We start from the raw sequence: 21,723 nt of genomic DNA on the forward strand, positions 1-21,723 counted from the left end.
ATGATTCCGTCATCGTCGCAATCAGTGGAAGTGGGTAGCTGTATTTAACTGTGATCTGATTGAGACTACGATAATCAATACACGGGCGCAATCCCCCGTCCTTCTTCTTCACAAAGAAGAAACTCGAGGAGACTGGGGAAGTAGAGGACCGTATGTATCCCTGTGCCAAGGACTCGGCTATGTATGTCTCCATAGCCGCTGTTTCCTCTTGAGACAGGGGATACACATGACTCCGTGGAAGAGCCGCTCCTGTTTGGAGATTTATCGCACAGTCCCCCTGTCTATGAGGAGGTAGCCGTGTTGCCCTCGATTTGCTAAACACGAAAGTGCTAAATCCTCATACTGGGGGAATGCGCAGTGCGGGCACTTGGTTCGGACTCTCTACCGAGGTCGCCCCTACGGAAACACCTAGACATCTCCCCTACACACTGGGCAGACCACTCCATAAGAGCCCTCTGTTGCCACGCTATGGTAGGATCATGGGTGCTTAACCAGGGAAGGCCCAACCACGGGTACGCAGGAGAGTCAATCAGATAAAACTGAATGATCTCCTCATGACCCCCTGCGTCGTCATCGTCAGTGGTGCTGTGACCTCCCTGATCAGGCCCGACCCCAACGGCCGGCTGTCTAAGGCGTGGACAGGAAATGGAGCTTCTACCGGCCGAAGGGGAATTCCTAACCTACTACAAAATGCCCGATCAATAAAGTTCCCAGCTGCGCCTGAATCTACTAGCGCCTTATGCTGGGAATGAGGTGCCACCTGTGGAAACCTCACAGGAATACTCATGTGACCAACAGAGAGCTCTGGGTAAGTGGGGCGCCTACTCACCTGAAATGACTCCCCAGTGCGTGGCCTGTTGTCACCTCTCCCAGGAGACCCTCCCCAGCACCTGGCCGCAGTGTGTCCTCCACAACCGCAGGTGGTGCAGGGGATGGCCCCCCTCGGGTTCCCTCTCCTCCTCTCTCTAGCGCCAGCACCCCCGAGCTCCATGGGAATCGGCTCGGGGGTGCTGGAGGGTGGACTGGACGACCCCCACTCGGGACGTCCGCGGGTAGCCAGCAGGGTGTCCAGACGGATGGAAATGTCCACCAACTGGTCAAACGACAGGTTGGTGTCCCTGCAGGCCAGCTCCCGACCGAACGTCCCTCTCGTAGACTACACCGGTACTGGTCGATGAGGGCCCTCTCATTCCACCCCGCATCCGCCGCTAGTGTCCGGAACTCCAGTGCGAACTCCTGTGCGCTCCTCTTCCCCTGTCGGAGGTGGAATAGACGCTCTCCCGCCGCTTTCCCCTCAGGTGGATGATCGAAGACAGCCCTGAAGCGGCGGGAGAACTCCGCGTAGGTGATGGTAGCGGCGTCTATTCCCCTCCATTCGGCGTTGGCCCACTCCAACGCCTTGCCGGAGAGACAGGAGATGAGGGCGGAGACGCTCTCGTATCCCGAGGGCGCCGGGTGTATGGTGGCAAGGTAAAGTTCCACCTGCAGGAGGAATCCCTGACACCCGGCCGCAGAACCGTCATATGCCCTCGGGAGTGAGAGCCGAATGCCACTGGGTTCCGGTGCTGAGAGAGGTGGACTGGCCGTTGGTGATGAGTTGTTGTAAGGGTCCTTGGCCACCTCTTGATTCACCAATCGGCACAGAGTGTTGGACACCTCGTCCATGGCGGTCCCGAGTTGCCGGATCATGGCGTCCTGGAAGTTGATCCGGTCCAGCAGGGATTCGGGTGCCGCCGCTGTTCCTGCTGACTCCATGATGGTGTGTTGTTCTGTCACTAAACCGATGTGGATGTGGTGGAGGAGTCAAGCGCAGGAAACAGAGGTTAGTCCAACAAGACTTTAATAGTCTAAATGCCACGAGTGGAAAAACCCCGACCTCGAAAATACACTAAGTGTCGAGGGAAAATTACGCACACGCGTAAAACACTAAACATGAAACAAAACGGAAAACAAGCACGTAGCTTAGACAAGGTGGCAACAAAATAACAACACACAATTACCCTAGAGCAAAACAAGGAACTTATAAGACACGTAATCAACACCCAAACAGACACAGGTGTGACAGACAGACAAAAGCAATCAAAACAGAAACATAGAGCGGTGGCAGCTAGTACTCCGGGGACGGCGAACGCCGAAGCCTGCCCGAAGCCTGGCCGAAACCGTGACAATTCAAGGGTTTTTCTTTATTTTTACTATTTTCTACATTGTAGAATAATAGTGAAGACATCAAAACTATGAAATAACACATATGGAATCATGTAGTAACCAAAAAAGTGTTAAGCAAATCAAAATATATTTGATATTTTAGATTCTTCAAAGTAGCCACCCTTTGCCTTGACGACAGCTTTGCACACTCTTGGCATTCTGTCAACCAGCTTCAAGAGGAATGCTTTTCCAACATTTACATATATAGTTCCATTATATGCTGAGCACTTGTTGGCTGCTTTTCCTTCACTCTGCGGTCCAAGTCATCCCAAACCATCTCAATTGGGTTGAGGTCGTGTGATTGTGGAGGCCAGGTCATCTGATGCAGCACTCCATCACTCTCCTTCTTGGTGAAATAGCCCTTACACAGCCTGGAGGTGTGTTTTGGGTCGTCCTGTTGAAAAACAAATGATAGTCCCACTAAGCTCAAACCAGATGGGATGGCGTATCGCTGCAGAATGCTGTGGTAGCCATGCTGGTTAAGTGTGCCTTGAATTCTAAATAAATCACAGACAGTGTCACCAGCAAAGCACCATCACACCTCCTCCTCCATGCTTCATGGTGGGATCCACACATGCAGAGATCATCCATTTTTCCTACTCTGCATCTCACAAAGACATGGCGGTTGGAACCAAAAATCTCCAATTTGGACTCATCAGACCAAAGATTTCCACCGGTCTAATGTCAATTGCTCGTGTTTCTTGGCCCAAGCAAGTCTCTTCTTCTTATTGGTGTCCTTTAGTAGTGGTTTCTTTGCAGCAGTTTGACCATGAAGGCCTGATTCACGCAGTCTCCTCTGAACAGTTGATGTTGAGATGTGTCTGTTACTTGAACTCTGTGAAGCATTTATTTGGGCTGCAATATCTGAGGCTGGTAACTCTAATGAACTTATCCTCTGCAGCAGAGGTAACTCTGGGTCTTCCATTCCTGTGGCGGTCCACATGAGAGCCAGTTTCATCATAGCGCTTGATGGTTTTTGCGACTGCACTTGAAGAAACGTTCAAAGTTCTTGAAATTTTCCGGATTGACTGACCTTCATGTCTTAATGTAATGATGTACTGTCGTTTCTCTTTGCTTATTTCAGCTGTTCTTGCCATAATATGGACTTGGTCTTTTACCAAATAGGGCTATCTTCTGTATACCAACCCTACCTTGTCACAACACAACTGATTGGCTCAAATGCATTAAGAAGGAAATAAATTACACAAATTAACTTTTAACAAGGCACACCTGTTAATTGAAATGCATTCCTGGTGAGTACCTCATGAAGCTGGTTGAGAGAATGCCAAGAATGTACAAAGCTGTCATCAAGGCTAAGGGTGGCTACTTTGAAGAATGTCAAATATAACATATATTTTGATTTGTTTAAAATGTTTTTGAATACTACATGATTCCATATGTGTTATTTCATAGTTTTGATGTCTTCACTATTATTCTACAATGTAGAAAATAGTAAAAATAAAAAATAAACCTGGAATGAGTAGGTGTGTCCAAACTTTTGACTGGTACTGTATGTTAAGCCAATAAAGTGTCAGTGTCCACAGAAAAATGTGTGAATCGTTCAAGCTCTAACGATATCTACTCACCCAGTTGTTGATGGCAGGAAAAGGGCAACAGCACAACACAAGTGGTTTTGGCATGAAGTGTGAATTGTAGCTGATAATCTCAACAAGCCGTTAACCTCTAAACAACGGCAACTTTCCGGGACATAGACATGTCTCATATGGGCAGAAAGCTTAAATTGTTGTTAATCTAACTGCGGTGTCCAATTTAAAGTAGCTATTACAGCAAAAATATACCATGCTATTGCTTGAGGATAGTGCTCAACAACAAAACACTTTTGTCACGGCAACTTGTTTGATATATTCACCTCTGAAGGTAAATAATGTACTTTCAGTAAGCTTGCTCTGATTTGTCATCCTGAGGGTCCCAGAGATAAAATGTAGCATCGTTTTTTTTTATATTCAAATGTACGAACTGGGTTCTACAGTTTGTCCCCCTGCTGTCTCTGACATTTCCATAAACCTCAAAGTGTTTCCTTTCAGATGGTACCAAGAAAATGCATATCCTTGCTTCAGGTCCTGAGCTACAGGCAGTTAGATTTGGGAATGTCATTTTAGGCGAAAATTGAAAAAAAGGGTCAGATTCTCTTAACAGAGCACATTTTGCACCCTGGGCACAACACATACAGTATAAAGTAGGTAGAACTTTGGCAGAGCTACGGTAAGCAGGGGTAAATCAAGAATGCTTGTATTAAATGGAGAATGGAGAGATGGCGTCATTCTGTATGTTATGTCGCTGTGCCTCCAGGACCAGCACACTGAGAGGACCCCCTCACCGTCCGTTTCGGAGGAACCCCTAGTGCACAGCAATGGGGAGGATGAGCTAGACAGAGACTCTGGGTCAAAGGTGAGAGGCTAGTGACAGCAGGAGTAAATCTCAAAAGTATTTTCCTCAATTCCTTGCGTCCCCTCTCCTCGCCTCGTCTCCTCATAAGGTTGGAGGGAAGCGCAGAGAGCATTGGAGGAGAAGTTCTGAGGAGAGGATGTCCTCCAATGCTCTCTTCACATCCCTCTTAAAATGTCAGTGGGAGGTGAGGAGAGCAGCTCCAGGAATGAGGAAAATACTTTTGAGATTGAACTTTCCCCTAATGTTACTTCATCATATTTTACTGTGTTGGACATTTACAGGTCTGTGGAAAGAACCAGTTGTCAGCAAATATTCCCCTGTGTAAAAAAAAGTGTTAAACTGTGGCAGGTTGAACTTGCTCTTTGCACTCTGTCTATACTACTCTCCATTGATCTTGAAGAGCTTGGTGTTCTAATCCGGGGTTCTGAACGTTGTTCTAATCCCTGGTTCCAAACAGTGTTCTAATCCATGGTGTTAAACGGTTTTCTCATCCCTGGTTCTGAACCTAGACAAAGGGAATGGAATTACATGACAGAGAGAACATCTCATTCCAAAATCATGGACATTAATATGGAGTTGGTCCCATGACAATGCACGGGGGAATTGTCATGCTGAAACAGGAAAGGGACTTCCCCAAACTGTTGCCACAAAGTTGGAAGCACAGAATCGTCTAGAATGTCATTGTATGCTGTAGCGTTAAGATTTCCCTTCACTGGAACTAAGGGGCCTACCCGAATCATGAAAAACAGACCATTATTTCTCCTCCAACAAACTTTACAGTTGGCACTATACATCAGGGCAGGAAGCGTTCTCCTGGCATCCGCCAAACCCAGATTCGTCCGTCAGACTGCCAGATGGTCAAGCGTGATTCATCATTCCAGAAAACGCGTTTCCACTTCTCCAGAGTCCAATGGCGGCAAGCTTTACACCACTCCAGCCGACACTTGGCATTGCGCATGGTGATCTTAGGCTTGTGTGCGGCTGCTCAGCCATTGGAAACCCATTTCATGAAGCTGCCGATAAACAGTTATTGTGCTGACTTTGCTTCCAGAGGCAGTTTGGAACTCGGTAGTGAGTGTTGCAACCGAGGACAGGCAATTTTTTATGCGCTACGCGCTTCAGCACACGCCAGTCCCATTCTGTGAGCTTGTGTGGCCTACCACTTCGCGGCTGAGTCATTGTTGCTCCTAGACGTTTCCACTTCACAATAACAGCACTTACAGTTGTCCGGGGCAGCTCTAGCAGGGTAGACATTTTTACGAACTGACTTGTTGGAAAGGTGGCATCCTATGACTGTGCCACGTTGAAAGTCACTGAGCTCTTCAGTAAGGCCATTCTACTGCCAATGTTTGTCTACAAAGATTGCTAGGCGGTATGCTCAATTTGATACACCTGTAAGCAACGGGTGTGGCTGAAATAGCCAAATCCACTAATTTGAAGGGGTGTCCACATACTTTTGTATATATAGTATATTTTTCTTCCCCCGTAAAATTATTTTCCAGCAGAGAAAAAGTAGACGTGCCAGTGTGGAATTTGCTGGATAAATAGGCCTCCACTTTTCTTCTTAAACAAGGCATGTATGACAGCGACATGAAAGAGTTGTGTGTTTTACACCATCTCTCTGTATGATCTGAGAACAATTAGCAATCAAGAGCTTGACAAAACAAAACATAATAACACTTTTGTGCATTCCGAGAATTCTGTGCTTTATTTTTGGAGCATTTTTGACCCTCTGTAAAACAGTGGGAGAACACAGACGGTGTGATGGTCTGTGACCGATGATGAGGTCCACAGACAGACATGTCTATTGGTTAACATTGGAGTTCACAGTTATTATTACAGTGTACCCTTGGTGTGAAAACCTCTGTTTGCTCTGTGGCTCTATTTGCCATCCTGTCTGTCTGTCTGTCACTCTTTTTGGATCACTTCATCCCTTTTGATGTCTGAAGTTTAAGGTGATAAACACATAAACAGTGTGATTGTAATAATGATGTTAGATTGTGTGTGTGGTGTGTGTGTGTGGGTGCATGTGCGTGAGTGTGTGTTAGGCTCTTAGCATATACCCATATTCTATGACCATTTACTTGAACTAAACGCTTCCAAAATAGCGCAGTACCCTTCATAGCAAGTCTGCTCAACCATTGAGCAATGGACTGCCACTTTTGTCTAAATGTGACCTTTATGTATGTATTTTAAGCTTGTGGATTTTATTGTGTTGATCATTTTATTGTGTATTTATGACTATTGTGAATTGTGTCAAATAATTCAGCATTAGCTGCCATTGATACTTCATAATGTTTTTATTGAATTGAAATAAACCATTCTCTGATTCATGTCTGTCTCAGTCGGAGTCTGAAGAGCAGGAAGAGGAGTGTACGGGCAGTATGGGCTCCACCCCAGTGGCTGTGAGTTTCCACATTAATATACAGGTAGCATTAATATACAGAGGCGGCAGGTAGCCTAGCGGTTAAGAGCATCCCTGGTTCGAATTCCCGAGCCGACTAGGTGAAAAATCTGCCGATGTGTCCTTGAGCAAGGCACTTAACCCTAATTGCTCCTGTAAATCGCTCTGGATAAGCGCGTCTGCTAAATTACTAAAATGTAGATGTATACAATCATATATACAGTACATACTACACATTAATGTATACAGTACTGTGATGTCTGCGCTGGCCATTTACTTAGCTCATCCACTCCCTGACCTACAGCTGGACCCTGTGGAGAAGGAATGGATCTACTCTGCTGCGTGTGGCCGACTCTCTGACCTTGCCCAGCTGCTACAACAGGAACCCTCCCTGGCCAACAAGAAGGTAACCCCCCCACATGCCCCACCCCAACGCTGCCCTTAACAATGACACAAAGGCCAAGTGTTACATAATTCTGTACGCCATTGCAATATAAATGTTGTGGATGAATAAGTAGCCATGTTTTAATGGGATGCAGGTAAAATTATTCTAAGATGTTTAATTCTACATCAGAGCGCCACACTAATATTGAGTTTTTTCCTACTTTCCTTCATTTGTCTTTAAAAGGACTTCACCTCGGTGAGTATACTTACTCCAAGCTTTTGAATATACACTACCGGTCAATGGTTTTAGAACACCTACTCATTTTTTTTTTTTTTACTATTTTCTACATTGTAGAATAATAGTGAAGACATCACAACTATGAAATAACACATATGGAATCATGTAGTAACCAAAAAGTGTTAAACAAATCCAAATATATTTGATATTTGAGATTCTTCAAATAGCCACCCTTTGCCTTGATGATAGCTTTGCACACTCTTGGCATTCTCTCAACCAGCTTCACCTGGAATGCTTTTCCAACAGTCTTGAAGGAGTTCCCACATATGCTGAGCAATTGTTGGCTGCATTTCCTTCACTCTGCGGTCCGACTCATCCCAAACCATCTCAATTTGGTTGAGGTCGGGGGATTGTGGAGGCCAAGTCATCTGATGCAGCACTCCATCACTCTCCTTCTTAGTAAAATAGCCCTTACACAGCCTGGAGGTGTGTTTTGGGTCATTGTCCTGTTGAAAAACAAATGATAGTCCCACTAAGCCCAAACCAGATGGGATGGCGTATCGCTGCAGAATGCTGTGGTAGCCATGCTGGTTAAGTGTGCCTTGAATTCTAAATAAATCACAGACAGTGTCACCAGCAAAGCACCCCCACACCATCACACCTCCTCCTCCATGCTTTACGGTGGGAAATACACATCCAGAGATCATCTGTTCACCCACACCGCATCTCACAAAGACACGGTGGTTGGAACCAAAATTCTCCAATTTGGACTCCAGACCAAAGGACACATTTCTTAGCCCAAGCAAGTCTCTTCTTCTTATTGGTGTGCTTTAGTAGTGGTTTCTTTGCAGCAATTCGACCATGAAGGCCTGATGGTCTCCTCTGAACAGTTGATGTTGAGATGTGTCTGTTTCTTGAACTCTGTGAAGCATTTATTTGGGCTGCAATTTCTGAGGCTGGTAACTCTAATGAACTTATCCTCTGCAGCAGAGGTAACTCTGGGTTTTCCATTCCTGTGGCGGTCCTCATGAGAGCCAGTTTCATCAAAGTTCTTGAAATTTTCCGGATTGACTGACCTTCATGTCTTAAAGTAAAGATGGACTGTCGTTTCTCTTTGCTTATTTGAGATGTTCTTGCCATAATATGGACTTGGTCTTTTACCAAATAGGGCTATCTTCTGTATACCCCCCCTACCTTGTCACAACACAACTGATTGGCTCAAATGCATTAACTTTTAAGAAGCCACACCTGTTAATTGAAATGCATTCCAGGTGACTACCTCATAAAGCTGGTTGAGAGAATGCCAAGAGTGTGCAAAGCAGTCATCAAGGCAAAGGGTGGCTATTTGAATAATCTTAAATATAAAATATATTTTGATTTTTTTAACACTTTGTTGGTTACTACATGATTCTATATGTGTTATTTCATAGTTTTGATGTCTTTACTATTATTGTACAATGTAGAAAATAGTAAAAAAGAAAGAAAAACCTTTGAATCAGTAGGTGTTCTAAAACTTTTGACCGGTAGTGTAAATACAGTTGAAGTCTGAAGTTTACACACACCTTAGCCAAATACATTTAAACTCAGTTTTTCACAATTCCTGACATTTAATCCTAGTACAAATTCACTGTCTTAGGTCAGTTAGGATCACCACTTTATTTTAAAAATGTGAAATGTCAGAATAATAGTAGAGAGAATGATTTATTTCAGCTTTTATTTATTTCATCACATTCCCAGTGGGTCAGAAGTTTACATACACTCAATTAGTATTTGGTAGCATTGCCTTTAAATTGTTTAACTTGGGTCAAACGTTTCGGGTAGCCTTCCACAAGCTTCCCATAATAAGTTGGGTGAATTTTGGACCATTCCTCCTGACAGAGCTGATGTAACTGAGCCACGCTTTTTCAGTTCTGCCAACAAATGTTCTATAGGATTGAGGTCAGGGCTTTGTGATGGCCACTCCAATACCTTGACTTTGTTGTCCTTAAGCCATTTTGCCACAACTTTGGAAGTATGCTTGAGGTCATTGTCCATTTGGAAGACCCATTTGCGACCAAGCTTTAACTTCCTGACTGATGTCTTGAGATGTTGCTTCAAAATATCCACATAATTTTCCTTCCTCATGATGCCATCTATTTTGTGAAGTGCACCAGTCCCTCCTGCAGCAAAGCACCCCCACAGCATGATGCTGCCACCCCTGTGCTTCACGGTTGGGATGGTGTTCTTTGGCTTGTAAGCAACCCCCTTTTTCCTCCAAACATAACGATTGTCATTATGGTCAAACAGTTCTATTTTTTGTTTAATCAGACCAGATGACATTTCTCAAAAAAGTATGATCTTTGTCCCCATGTGCAGTTGCAAACTGTAGTCTGGCTTTTTTATGGCGGTTTTGGAGCAGTGGCTTCTTCCTTGCTGAGCGGCCTTTCAGGTTATGTCGATATAGGACTAGTTTACTGTGGATATTGATACTTTTGTAACTGTTTCCTCCAGCATCTTCACAAGTTCCTTTGCTGTTGTTCTGGGATTCATTTGCACTTTTCGCACCAAAGTACGTTAATCTCTAGGCGACAGAACACGTCTCCTTCCTGAGCGGTATGACAGCTTCATGGTCCCATGGTGTTTATATTTGCATACTATTGTTTGTACAGATGAACGTGGTACCTTCAGGCATTTGGAAATTGCTCCAAAGGATGAACCAGACTTGTGGTCTACCATTTTTTTTCTGAGGTCTTGGCTGATTTCTTTTGATTTTTCCATGATGTCAAGCACAGAAGCACAGAGTTTGAAGGTGGGCCTTGAAATACATCCACAGGTACACCTCCTATTGACTCAAATGATGTCAATTAGCCTATCAGAAGCTTCTAAAGCCATGACATCATTTTCTGGAATTTTCCAAGCTGCTTAAAGGCACAGTCAACTTACTGTATGTAAACTTCTGACCCACTGGAATTGTGATACAGTGAATTATAAGTGAAATAATCTGTCTGTAAACAATTGTTGGAAAAATTACTTGTGTCATGCACAAAGTAGATGTCTTAACCGACTTGCCAAAGCTATAGTTTGTTAACAAGAAATTTGTTGAGTGGTTGAAAAACAAGTTTTAATGACTCCAACCTAAGTGTATGTAAACTTCCTACTTCAACTGTATGTGTACTTCATGTGCATAAGTGATAAGCGTAAGTGGGTCTACATAGAAGAGTGTATGTTATGACCTGTATGAACTAAGTAGTTAGTTTGACTAATATTGTTTATTTTCTGGTTGGAATCTGCTGTGTTGTTCCTCCCTGTGACCATGACTGTCTCTCTCAGGGGGTAAGTAGACTGACTATTGATATCCCACTGTATGGGCAGTCTTTATATATTCTGTCTCTGAATTGTGACCACTTAAAAAGTGCCTAACAACAATAGCCTATATTACAGGTATTAACATTTTGTCATGATTGTTCATATTTTCTTTGCTCATCATTATCAACAGGTAAAAAGCAGTGTAAAACCTGCCCCTAACTCCCAATTCCATGTGTTATAATTTAAAATAGTCGACATTACATAGTTTTTGTTTCACTTAATTATATTTTAAAAACCATGTGATGTAAAAACATCAGATCATGCATTTCAAAGATGCCACTATCAAAAGGATTATGAAAGATAGCTTTTTAACTCCTGTCGCCCCCCCTTCCCCAACAGCCCGTCAACCCAAATCCCTTCATTGGTCTCCCTGTGTGCTCAAGAGATTTGGGTTTATGTTTGTTGTCCCTCCCCTTTGTTGGGGTTCTCACACTGTCCTGTTTCAGACCACCTTCCAAGACCTAACCCTAAGCCCCTGCCATCACCATACCCACCCGGACAAGATACCAGGGAGATGGGAGGGGGGGATTAGAGAGAGACTCATAATGCTCCACAAAGACTTCAACCACTTAAAGATAATCTAAAAGTTATAGAGCAGGCTGGGATTCATTGAAGAACAATTTTGGCTGTGTCCTCGGGAAGGTGCTAAATCTCCCTTGGACGGCTTTGATGCCCACCGCCCACACCGAACCACCACCCTTCGGCGGTGAATTCACCTTTACTTAGGGCCTGAGGTTGAGGAGGTCTGGGTGCCATTTGTTCCCTGGTCTAATGTTGTGACTGACTCTGTGACCTACAAAGTTTAGACCATTCATAAACTTTGACTTTCCCAATAGCAGATGCATTGTGTAGCCTTACTCTCCCCTCAACTGTCATTGACTAAGACTGGCTAATTCAAAGACCCACATATGTTAACCACATCTAACATACAGATGTAGGATCTTCATTTGATCACTCTTTTGTTGCTCAGAATTTTCCAGCACCGCAGGAAATACAGATGAGCTTCGTGATGTAGATAATTTCACTGAAAACCCACACTAACACATGGTTATATTAACAGAAACATAAGCATTTCGCTGCACCTGCGATAACATCTGAAAAATATGTGTACGCAACCAATAAAATTTGATTTTGATTTGACAGTATTGCACTTTTCATGTAGCCTACTTTTAATCAGCTAATAGCCTAACCACCGATCAAGCAACATTATGGACGAAACGTTCAAATCCTGTTGCTGCAAGATAATTTTGCTGTGACAATATACAGTTAACTCCGAAGTATTGGGACAGTGACAATGACAAAAGACATTATTTACCATTCATTTCTATTGGGCACAAAATAATCTAAAACACAACTAAGACAAACAGCAAATGCATCCAACATTCAGCTTGATGTAATCATTGTGTGCTATGAATATGGGACCAAATATGTAACTTTTTACTACTTTAATACACATATAAGTGAATTTGTCCCAATACTTTTGGTTCCCTATGTACAAAAAGTCTTATAATTTCGAAACGGTTCACCCAAAATTGATGAAAATACCCTCAAATTAAATCTGACAGTCTGCACTTTAACCTCATAGTCATTGTATCATTTCAAACCAAAGTGCTGGAGTACAGAGCCAAAACAACAACAAAAATGATCACTGTCCAAATTATTTTGGAGCTCACTATATGTCAAATTAAGATCCTACACCTGTATCCTATTCCTTCATGATCTACCTCTCTCTCTTTTTCTTCATCTACATGTGACATGGGCTCCCCCCTCATGCCATGCTGGACTGGGATGTACTTCCTTTTACCCTGCCCTGTAGTTTGTAAGTATGTCATTCTCCAATCACTCCTCAGTGGTCTTACTATGAACAGCAAGGTGTCACACAGGCCATAGGTCATTGTGTCAGATGTGTCTCCTGTTGACCAACCCTCGGCCCTTTGGCCACTACTTACTTACCTCCACAATGGGTGTATGACACACTACACACACACCCACTCACACACACCCACCCACACACACCCACTCACACACACCCACAGTTGGTCGTCAGTCAGGCAGGCATGCAGGGTGGGGGGGGTGGCCCCACCGAGCTGGGACAGGAATGAGAGGCACTGGGAGGGGATGAGGCCACATCCTGTCTCACCTCGTCCATCACTCCCGCCCACTAGGTGACCCGCCGAGCAGCCACTCAAACGACCCATCCGACCAATCCGTCTTCAGCGTGTGACAGGGCAGACAACAGAGATAGAGATACTCAGAGCCAGACTTCATCTATCACAATTTGTCTCCCAGACTGGTTTTGGACATCTAGAGGTATATCTTCCCCCATGCTTCTATGAGAACTGATATTATGGTTTTGGTATAGTTCACTGAGGTTGTGGTACATAGTGCACAATGCAGGAGACAGAGAATAACCATTATGGCCATAAACAAGCATGTATAATAATCACAGATTGTAAGATCATACTTTCTAACAAACTAAAGGAGAAGAAAGTAGATGAAATACCTTCCCTATTCTTGATTGACATAGGAAATCTACTTTTGTGTTCCCTGTTCCATGTCTGGAGTCAGACTCAGACACACAGGTTGCAGTTAACAGGCTGACATCTGTAGCAGCCTATGTTTTCACCTGCTGAATAGCCTGTTATTACACAGCCTGAAGTGCTCAGTGCTCAGAGACCCATTGACAAGAGTAACACAGTTGATCACAACAGCAGCACTATGTCAGACAGGTGGATGTGGTGTGCATGGGAGTTTTCATGTGTGTGCGTGTGTTGTTTTTTGTGTGTGTGCGTGTCTGTGTGTGCATGTTGTCTGTGATAGTGTATGTGTTTCTTTGAGTGTGTATGTGTGTGTGCGTGTTGTCTCTAAGCATGTGTGGTGGGCGCACAGCACGGAGGGGCCCCAGTTCTGTTCTTCTGACGGCTGCGTGCTGACAGTGGGGTGATGCTTGGGTGGGTCTCCCCTCTCTCCCTCTCTCCCCTCTGGGGGTCACACCAACATCATCAATCTTCCCCCCCGTGACAGGCGGCTGGGCACCCCCGTTGTGCGCACAGTGCAGTGTTGTTTTGTAATTAGGCTCCGTTAGATGGCAGGAAACCATCCATCCATCTCTCCACTCCTCCTGTGCACAGCTGGTCCACTGCCTCAGCCAGCCTATCAGAGCTCTCAACCTGATCTGATTCACTCTGTTTAAACTCCTTGTTAGAGGAGTAATGACGCTATGCTAATTACTATCTACTAAATAACCACCACTGTGAATGTACATGTACAGTGAGGGAAAAAAGTATTTGATCCCCTGCTGATTTTGTACGTTTGCCCACTAACAAAGAAATTATCAGTCTATAATTGTAATGGTAGGTTTAGTTGAACAGAGAGACAGAATAACAACAAAAAAATCCAGAAAAATGCATGTGAATTGATTTGCTTTTTAATGAGGGAAATAAGTATTTGACCCCTCTGCAAAACATGACTTAGAACTTGGTGGCAAAACCCTTGTTGGCAATCACAGACGTCAGACGTTTCTTGTAGTTGGCCACCAGGTTTGCACACATCTCAGGAGGGATTTTGTCCCACTCCTCTTTGCAGATCTTCTCCAAGTCATTAAGGTTTTGAGGCTGACGTTTGGCAACTCGAACCTTCAGCTCCCTCTACAGATTTTCTATGGGATTAAGGTCTGGAGACTGGCTAGGCCACTCCAGGACCTTAATGTGCTTCTTCTTGAGACACTCCTTTGTTGCCTTGGCCGTGTGTTTTGGGTCATTGTCATGCTGGAATACCCATCCACGACCCATTTTCAATGCCCTGGCTGAGGGAAGGAGGTTCTCACCCAAGATTTGACGGTACATGGCCCCGTCCATCGTCCCTTTGTTGTATATGTGCTTTCTTGAGCAGGGGGACCTTGCAGGCGCTGCAGGATTTCAGTCCTTCACGGCGTAGTGTGTTACCAATTGTTTTCTTGGTGACTATGGTCCCAGCTGCCTTGAGATCATTGACAAGATCCTCCCGTGTAGTTCTGGGCTGATTCCTCACCGTTCTCATGATCATTGCAACTCCACGAGGTGAGATCTTGCATGGAGCCCCAGGCCGAGGGAGATTGACAGTTATTTTGTGTTTCTTCCATTTGCGAATAATCGCACCAACTGTTGTCACCTTCTCACCAAGCTGCTTGGCGATGGTCTTGTAGCCCATTCCAGCCTTGTGTAGGTCTACAATCTTGTCCCTGACATCCTTGGAGAGCTCTTTGGTTTTGGCCATGGTGGAGAGTTTGGAATCTGATTGATTGATTGCTTCTGTGGACAGGTGTCTTTTATACAGGTAACAAACTGAGATTAGGAGCACTCCCTTTAAGAGTGTGCTCCTAATCTCAGCTCGTTACCTGTATAAAAGACACCTGGGAGCCAGAAGTCTTTCTGATTGAGAGGGGGTCAAATACTTATTTCCCTCAGTGAAACAAAATCCCTCCTGAGATGTGTGCAAACCTGGTGGCCAACTACAAGAAACGTCTGACCTCTGTGATTGCCAACAAGGGTTTTGCCACCAAGGACTAAGTCATGTTTTGCAGAGGGGTCAAATACTTATTTCCCTCATTAAAATGCAAATCAATTTATAACATTTTTGACATGCTTTTTTCTGGATTTTTTTGTTGTTATTCTGTCTCTCACTGTTCAAATAAACCTACCATTAAAATTATAGACTGATAATTTCTTTGTCAGTGGGCAAACATACAAAATCAGCAGGGGATCAAATACTTTTTTCCCTCACTGTATCTACAAGTATTTGTTTATATGCCAATACAAGTATTTGTTTATACGTCAATACAATACAAGTATCTGTGTATACTTAAAAATAAAATGGCAACTTCTGTGTCAGTGTTGCAGTAAAGTGCTTTTGTTATGTACAGTATAGGGAAATTGTCTGTAAATGGCTTACATTTCCCTCCTTGTTTTGGCCACAGACAGCTCTACACTGGGCAGCCAAACATGGCAAAGACGACATGGCTAACATGATGGCCAACGCAGGGGCGGATGTCAACACTAAATCTGTGAGTATGCTCTTGTCTCTTCTGTAAATATAGGAGGTACACCTTCGTTCCACAAAGTGAGTTCCTTTTGCATCCCTTTGATATTTGAAGTAGACATTGTGCATAAAGCCATAAAAGCATAAAAGCCTGTTATATTAAATGAAGTGCCCTTTAATGAAAATTCAATAAATCTGATTTCTAATATGAATAAAGATTGCTAAAGTACCAACATTTTCATTTTGACATGTCCCTCTGTGCTCCCTCTGTGACGTCTAGGAAGATTTGAACCCACTTAATCCCAACATTTCTGCAAGTTATTTTGTTGCTTTGACAAAGTCATTTCTGAAGATTGTTATTTCATGTGATTAGTAATTAATTTTAAGGTCAAATTAAATAAAGATGTCCCTCATTTTAAGGTCAACCCTGTTATGTGAACTGAACTCTCATTTTAAGAGAGATTTTATTTTCAAAAGAAACATTGAACATCTAATAGTCAAATCATAGTGTAGAATCAGGTGAGCTGATTCTATAATTTTTGGCCATTTGCTGGTGTTTTGTGGTGGAAAACTGAGTGGGTCGAGCATAACATATCAACCATGTTACCCATAGAAAGACAGGCTATAAATATTTTAAACATTTCAATATTTTTTGTGAAGCATGCATTTAATTGCTGTTGTGTTGCACACGACAAGCTTCCATTTCCCCTGTCACAAGGGGATTTATGGCTGATTTAAGATGAACTCGTCAACCCTGTTACAGTCAACCCTGTTATTTTATTTGGCTGTTGATAGGCACTTACTATGGTCTGTTTTTTATGTAACTCTTGAGATGGGAAAACATGTTTTTTTATTAAGTTGAACATGCGCTCTTCATAGAAGAATGTTCAAACTAGGTTAAATAACAGGTTGTTGCACTACCCAAAAGGGACTGGAGTTTGAGTTTGAGTTTATTTAAATTTTTACAGGGTCAGTGCACATTAATCAACGTTTCAGTAAAATAGCAAGCCGGCTAATTTTCAACTGCAGTCCCTGGGCAGGTTATTGTTTTGTGGAATGACCCCTGTATTGTATTCTGTATTAGAACTTGGTATGGTCTGTTACAAAATATTGTCGTACTGTACAGGTAATAACATTACTCCTATTTTTATTTTATTTCAGCATGTGAGTAACTCCTCTTTCATCTAAGTGTATCATACAAAGGAAGTGATCTGGTAAAATAGGTACTGTATGTTGTTGTCTGTATACAGTATTTGGAGGCCGGCCAAGCAGCCTCTGGGTTGCAGCCGGGTTAGTAGTAATGCTGCATCATAATGGTTCCTGTGAAGATACCGCTTTGCGAATGCATTACAGTAGTCACACACACACAGGCGCGCGCGCAAACACACACACACACACACACACACACACACACACAGTGTCTACTAATAAATCATGTCACGTAATGTTCTTTCCCCAAAACACTGTCTGAATGTATTACCGTGCCAAACTCACAACTATGGCAATTTTCAGAGAATTACTAGCCAATTATGTATTTGGTCATTAGGTTTTGTTGCCATAGCCTCTGGTAATTTGTATATTCTCTCCTTTCATGTTTTCATTGGCTGTGTTGGGGCCATGGGAAACTCTAGGGGGTAGGTATTAAAACGCCTTGTACATTTTTCCAGGGTTGAACCTTGAACCGTGCACACAGTGGACGTCAGAGGTTATGTTCAAATAGCTGTGTTGAATAGCCCGTTTTATTCTTGAGAAAAGCATGATTATTCCATTTGCATTTTCTCGCTATGTTTTTGGTGGGAAACATACAGTATAGACACATTTGCATGATTTTGCCCTTTTTGTTTTGCAGGGCTATACACCCCTGCATATTGCAGCGCTGCATGGCCATCGACACATTTTGGAGCTGCTTATTGGAACATATGGTAAATGACAGGGAAAGTTAACTCACTTGCTTTTTGTCTTTGGGGTGTGGAATGAAGGGTATCAATCATTGTCTCACGTCAGATACCGCGACGGCCGTCTGCACTGATCTGTCTGATAACTCGCAAACACTCATGGAATAGCTAAAAATAAATGTGGCTACAATATGCTGTCCTCACGTTTTAACATTTTACCAAGGTGACATTGTCCACTGAACCCCCTTTCATCCTCAAAAGAGTCAGTTAATCTGACCCAAAATTATAAACCTGTAGCTAATATTGATGGGGGTTTTTCATGAGCAAGTCTTCACTACCTAATTCTACATCTAGTTAAGGTGTTTTGTGGTGGTAGAATAAGTTATGAAATTCGAAATGTGCACGAAAATTACATGACTTTCTGGCTGAATCAGTCTCAAATCAATCCGTATAAAATGAAAGGCAGGGATGCTAACAACGCCAGTTAACACACTAAATGTGGAATACTTCCTCTAGCTAGCTAGCGTAGTGAAGTTCTAGCTAATACACAAATTAGTTTTGCAGTGATTAGTGCACTAAGTTCTACAGGACAGCTGACTGCTCTCTGAGACTTTATCGCGTCGTACAAATGTTACAAAGTAGCGAGACACAGTGCCAGCTGTCAGAGTGAGATACATGCGTATTTCTGAGAACAGTCCCATAACTTTGGTTCCGTACAACTTCATCAACAAGCTGACAAACTAGCTACCATATGGCCTTTCAAACAAGCTTGCACTAGGCTGCTAGCTGGAGCAAGTTTGCTAAGCTGATCGAGCATGGTTTGTCGTAGTCAGTGTTGCCAACTCCTCAGTAAGGAAAGTAGCTATTGGCTGTCCTAAAAGTCGCTAGAAGTCACTAAATGACGTCATCACCTAATTTGCATAATTGTCCATGTGCATGTCATTGTGATGGACGCTGTAGGAGAGAGGAATAAGGTCGTGGGAGAGACAAAAAGTGAGTAAAAACACCCAACATTTACATCCCGCCCTGGATGTAAGCCCACGGCAGCACCCACGGCAGCACCCGCTGCTCGTTGAGAAGAGTAAGAACGATACGTGCTTTCCCGTCAGAGTCTCCAAAAGTCTCCAATAACATCAGAAAAAGTCGCTAGATTTGTCGCTAGTCGCTTTTTTGAAAATGTGTCGTTAGAGGGGTCTGAATACTCGCTAAATTGGCAACACTGGCGGAGGGGTGAACATCTCCTGCTCTGACTGCAGCTGGGAGGGACTGCTGCGCGAGGACTGGGCCGCCTGTGAGTGCTTTGGGACGGGGGTGGGGCGGGGTGGGGCCCACGGCAGCACCCGCTGCTCGTTGAGAAGAGGAAGAACGATACGTGCTTTCACGTCAGAGTCTCCAAAAGTCTCCAATAACACCAGAAAAAGTCGCTAGATTTGTCGCTAGTCGCTTTTTTGAAAATGTGTCGCTAGAGGGGTCTGAAAACTCGCTAAATATAGCTACAAAGTCGCTAAGTTGGCAACACTGCCTAGTAGCCAGAGCATCATAGCTACCGAGAGCTGAGTGATTTTCAGAATTAGGAACTAGTGTTAGGAGGATGAGCAAAATGTCGATTTTTAGAGATGAGTTCCACATCCTACAAGATAGATCGGTTGAGGGTCGAGCGTTGCATAGGAGTGACGCCATCTGACGTGAGACAATGGGGTATCAATGCAACAGGTCAGCTATTGTCTATCTGCCATCGATTGCCTTTTTTTCCAGGACATTTTTTCTCACAGTCAATGTTTGACACATCTTTCCTCTTCTCTCAGGTGCGAAGGAGAACCTCCGGGACTACAGTGGCCATCTTGCCTGCCAGTACCTGAACATCAGGGAGCCTACAGAGGAAGACAGAGCAGCTCCAGAGGAGATACGTGAGTCTCTTACTCTCTTCTTTTTGACTCTAATGTCTCTGAAATGTTGTCTAAATGCAGAATGAACAACAGACCCAAATATTTCTCTGCCCAATAGCAGTCATAACAGTTTGTGGCTTTGTTAATAAGATCTAAACGAGCCCCAAAGGTCACTCTTACAGTTATGTTTCAGCCTTACATACAAAAAGTTCCTATCTAGAACCTAAAAGGGTTATTTGGCTGTCCCCATAGGAGAAGTCTTTGGAGAATCACTTTTGGTTCCAGGTAGAACCCTTTTCACAGAGGGTTCTACATGGAACTGAAAAGGGTTCTAGCTGGAACCAAAAGGGTTCTACCTGGAAGCAAAATGGTTCTTCAAATGGTTTTCCTATGGCGACAGCTGAAAAACCCTTTTAGGTTATAGATATAACTTTTTGTATTGTACAGCTATGGTCTGTATTTTGTTACATCAGAATTCCCTGAGTTCCATGTGGCCCAGGCCAGAGACCGCAGCAGGAACAGGAAGTTGACCTCGTTGTTCCAGTCCAAGAAGAAGTGGGGCTCAGCGGAGGAGCTAGCCCCTGTGGAGGAGGAGAGGGTGGCACTAGCACCCCATCAACTCATGGTCCCCGCATTCAGACCCAGGAAATTCTCACGGTGAGGAAGGAGCTAACCAAATGCCCCAACATGCAATGATGACATTACAGAAATGACATTACAAGTACATGTTCAGTCAGTGTATGTTTATTTGAATTTGAATGTATGCTTTTATGGTATGTATGCTTGTATGTATGTATATATGTATGTATGCTTTTATGGCGTAGAGAGCTCTAACTATTGAACTGTTTCGTTTTTTGTTGTTTATTGTATTGTAACAATCTCCAAACATTATTTGATGATAATTTAATTCAATTTAAAAAGTCACATTTTATTCTAGTGAGACAATGTTACAAAAACATTACATATGGCGCTATTTTGCATGCTGCATTGATTTTTGTCTTGCTCTTTCAATTTAGTCTGTATTTGAATTTACTTGCCTTTTTCTCACACCGTGTTTAATTATGAAAGCGAACAAATTTGACAAGCAGGTGGAATGGAGACATTATTTCTCGTTCCGAGGGCCGATGTGACATTCCAGATTTGAAGTGCCATGTTTACAAATTGATGATTGCACTATTTCATAGTTGTCAATTGGTTAATAAGGGATGTTGTTTTGTATAGGTTCACCCTCAGTATTCACATTGTATTTCTATTGAAGGACAAAACAATAACAGATTATTGGCATTGAATAGTCAGTTCATAATGAAGTGCCTGTCTTATTACATTTTGAGAGTTCATTGATGTGCCATGACTTTGCATCATGTGTTTTTTCACAAGTTGCCTGTATTGCCTCAGTCTGAACCTGCCTTTGTTCAAGCTTGTTTTGTTTTGCACATTATTTATATTTTAGTAGATATTTTGATATTAAACTGCCATGTTGGTCTACAAATGTTGTCTTCACTTTTTCATCTTTATGACAGCAACAGTAGGGTGAGTTTTACCAGTTAACTTGGTTCTTAAATGGGTACTTATATCAGCTGTGGGGATGGCCTTAAGATTTAGTCGATGCATAATAAAATCAAGACTATTTTCCTTATACACTGGGGTAATATAACAAGATTACACTTCATTATATTCTCAGCTTTGGACCGCATAGTTCATCACTCACATTATGACTCCTCCCCAACAACAAGAAATGAAACTTGTGAGAACGTTTTTTTTTTTAATGGTAATATCCTCACTTGTTTTCGAAGCCTCCTTTGATCTACATCAACCTCCTCACTTTGCAGCCTACAGATGGAGTAAATATGGATCCTGGTTACTCTCCATAAGGCTTTAGCCCTTAATTCCAGATTAGCCGAAAAGGGCAGCAGCACTTGCTTTTGGGGTTTGGGGTATCAG

At 43.1% G+C, this 21,723-nt stretch overlaps 1 protein-coding gene across 1 annotated transcript in view; it reads left to right on the top strand.

Annotated features, from left to right (window-relative positions):
* Positions 1–21,271, top strand: part of LOC121537974 (ankyrin repeat domain-containing protein SOWAHA) — a 29,980-nt gene extending 8,709 nt beyond the window's left edge. The window contains exons 4-14 of the mRNA XM_041845662.2: positions 4,516–4,614; positions 6,960–7,019; positions 7,323–7,424; positions 7,647–7,658; positions 10,700–10,702; positions 15,940–16,026; positions 17,163–17,165; positions 17,633–17,635; positions 17,851–17,923; positions 19,702–19,803; positions 20,256–21,271. Of these exons, the coding sequence (XP_041701596.2) occupies positions 4,516–4,614; positions 6,960–7,019; positions 7,323–7,424; positions 7,647–7,658; positions 10,700–10,702; positions 15,940–16,026; positions 17,163–17,165; positions 17,633–17,635; positions 17,851–17,923; positions 19,702–19,803; positions 20,256–20,443 (732 nt within the window). The 3' untranslated portion in view covers positions 20,444–21,271. The remainder of the gene's footprint in view (positions 1–4,515; positions 4,615–6,959; positions 7,020–7,322; positions 7,425–7,646; positions 7,659–10,699; positions 10,703–15,939; positions 16,027–17,162; positions 17,166–17,632; positions 17,636–17,850; positions 17,924–19,701; positions 19,804–20,255) is intronic.
* The last annotated feature ends 452 nt before the right edge of the window (positions 21,272–21,723 follow it).

Source organism: Coregonus clupeaformis, chromosome 24, assembly GCF_020615455.1.
Source record: "Coregonus clupeaformis isolate EN_2021a chromosome 24, ASM2061545v1, whole genome shotgun sequence".
Taxonomy (NCBI): domain Eukaryota; kingdom Metazoa; phylum Chordata; class Actinopteri; order Salmoniformes; family Salmonidae; genus Coregonus; species Coregonus clupeaformis.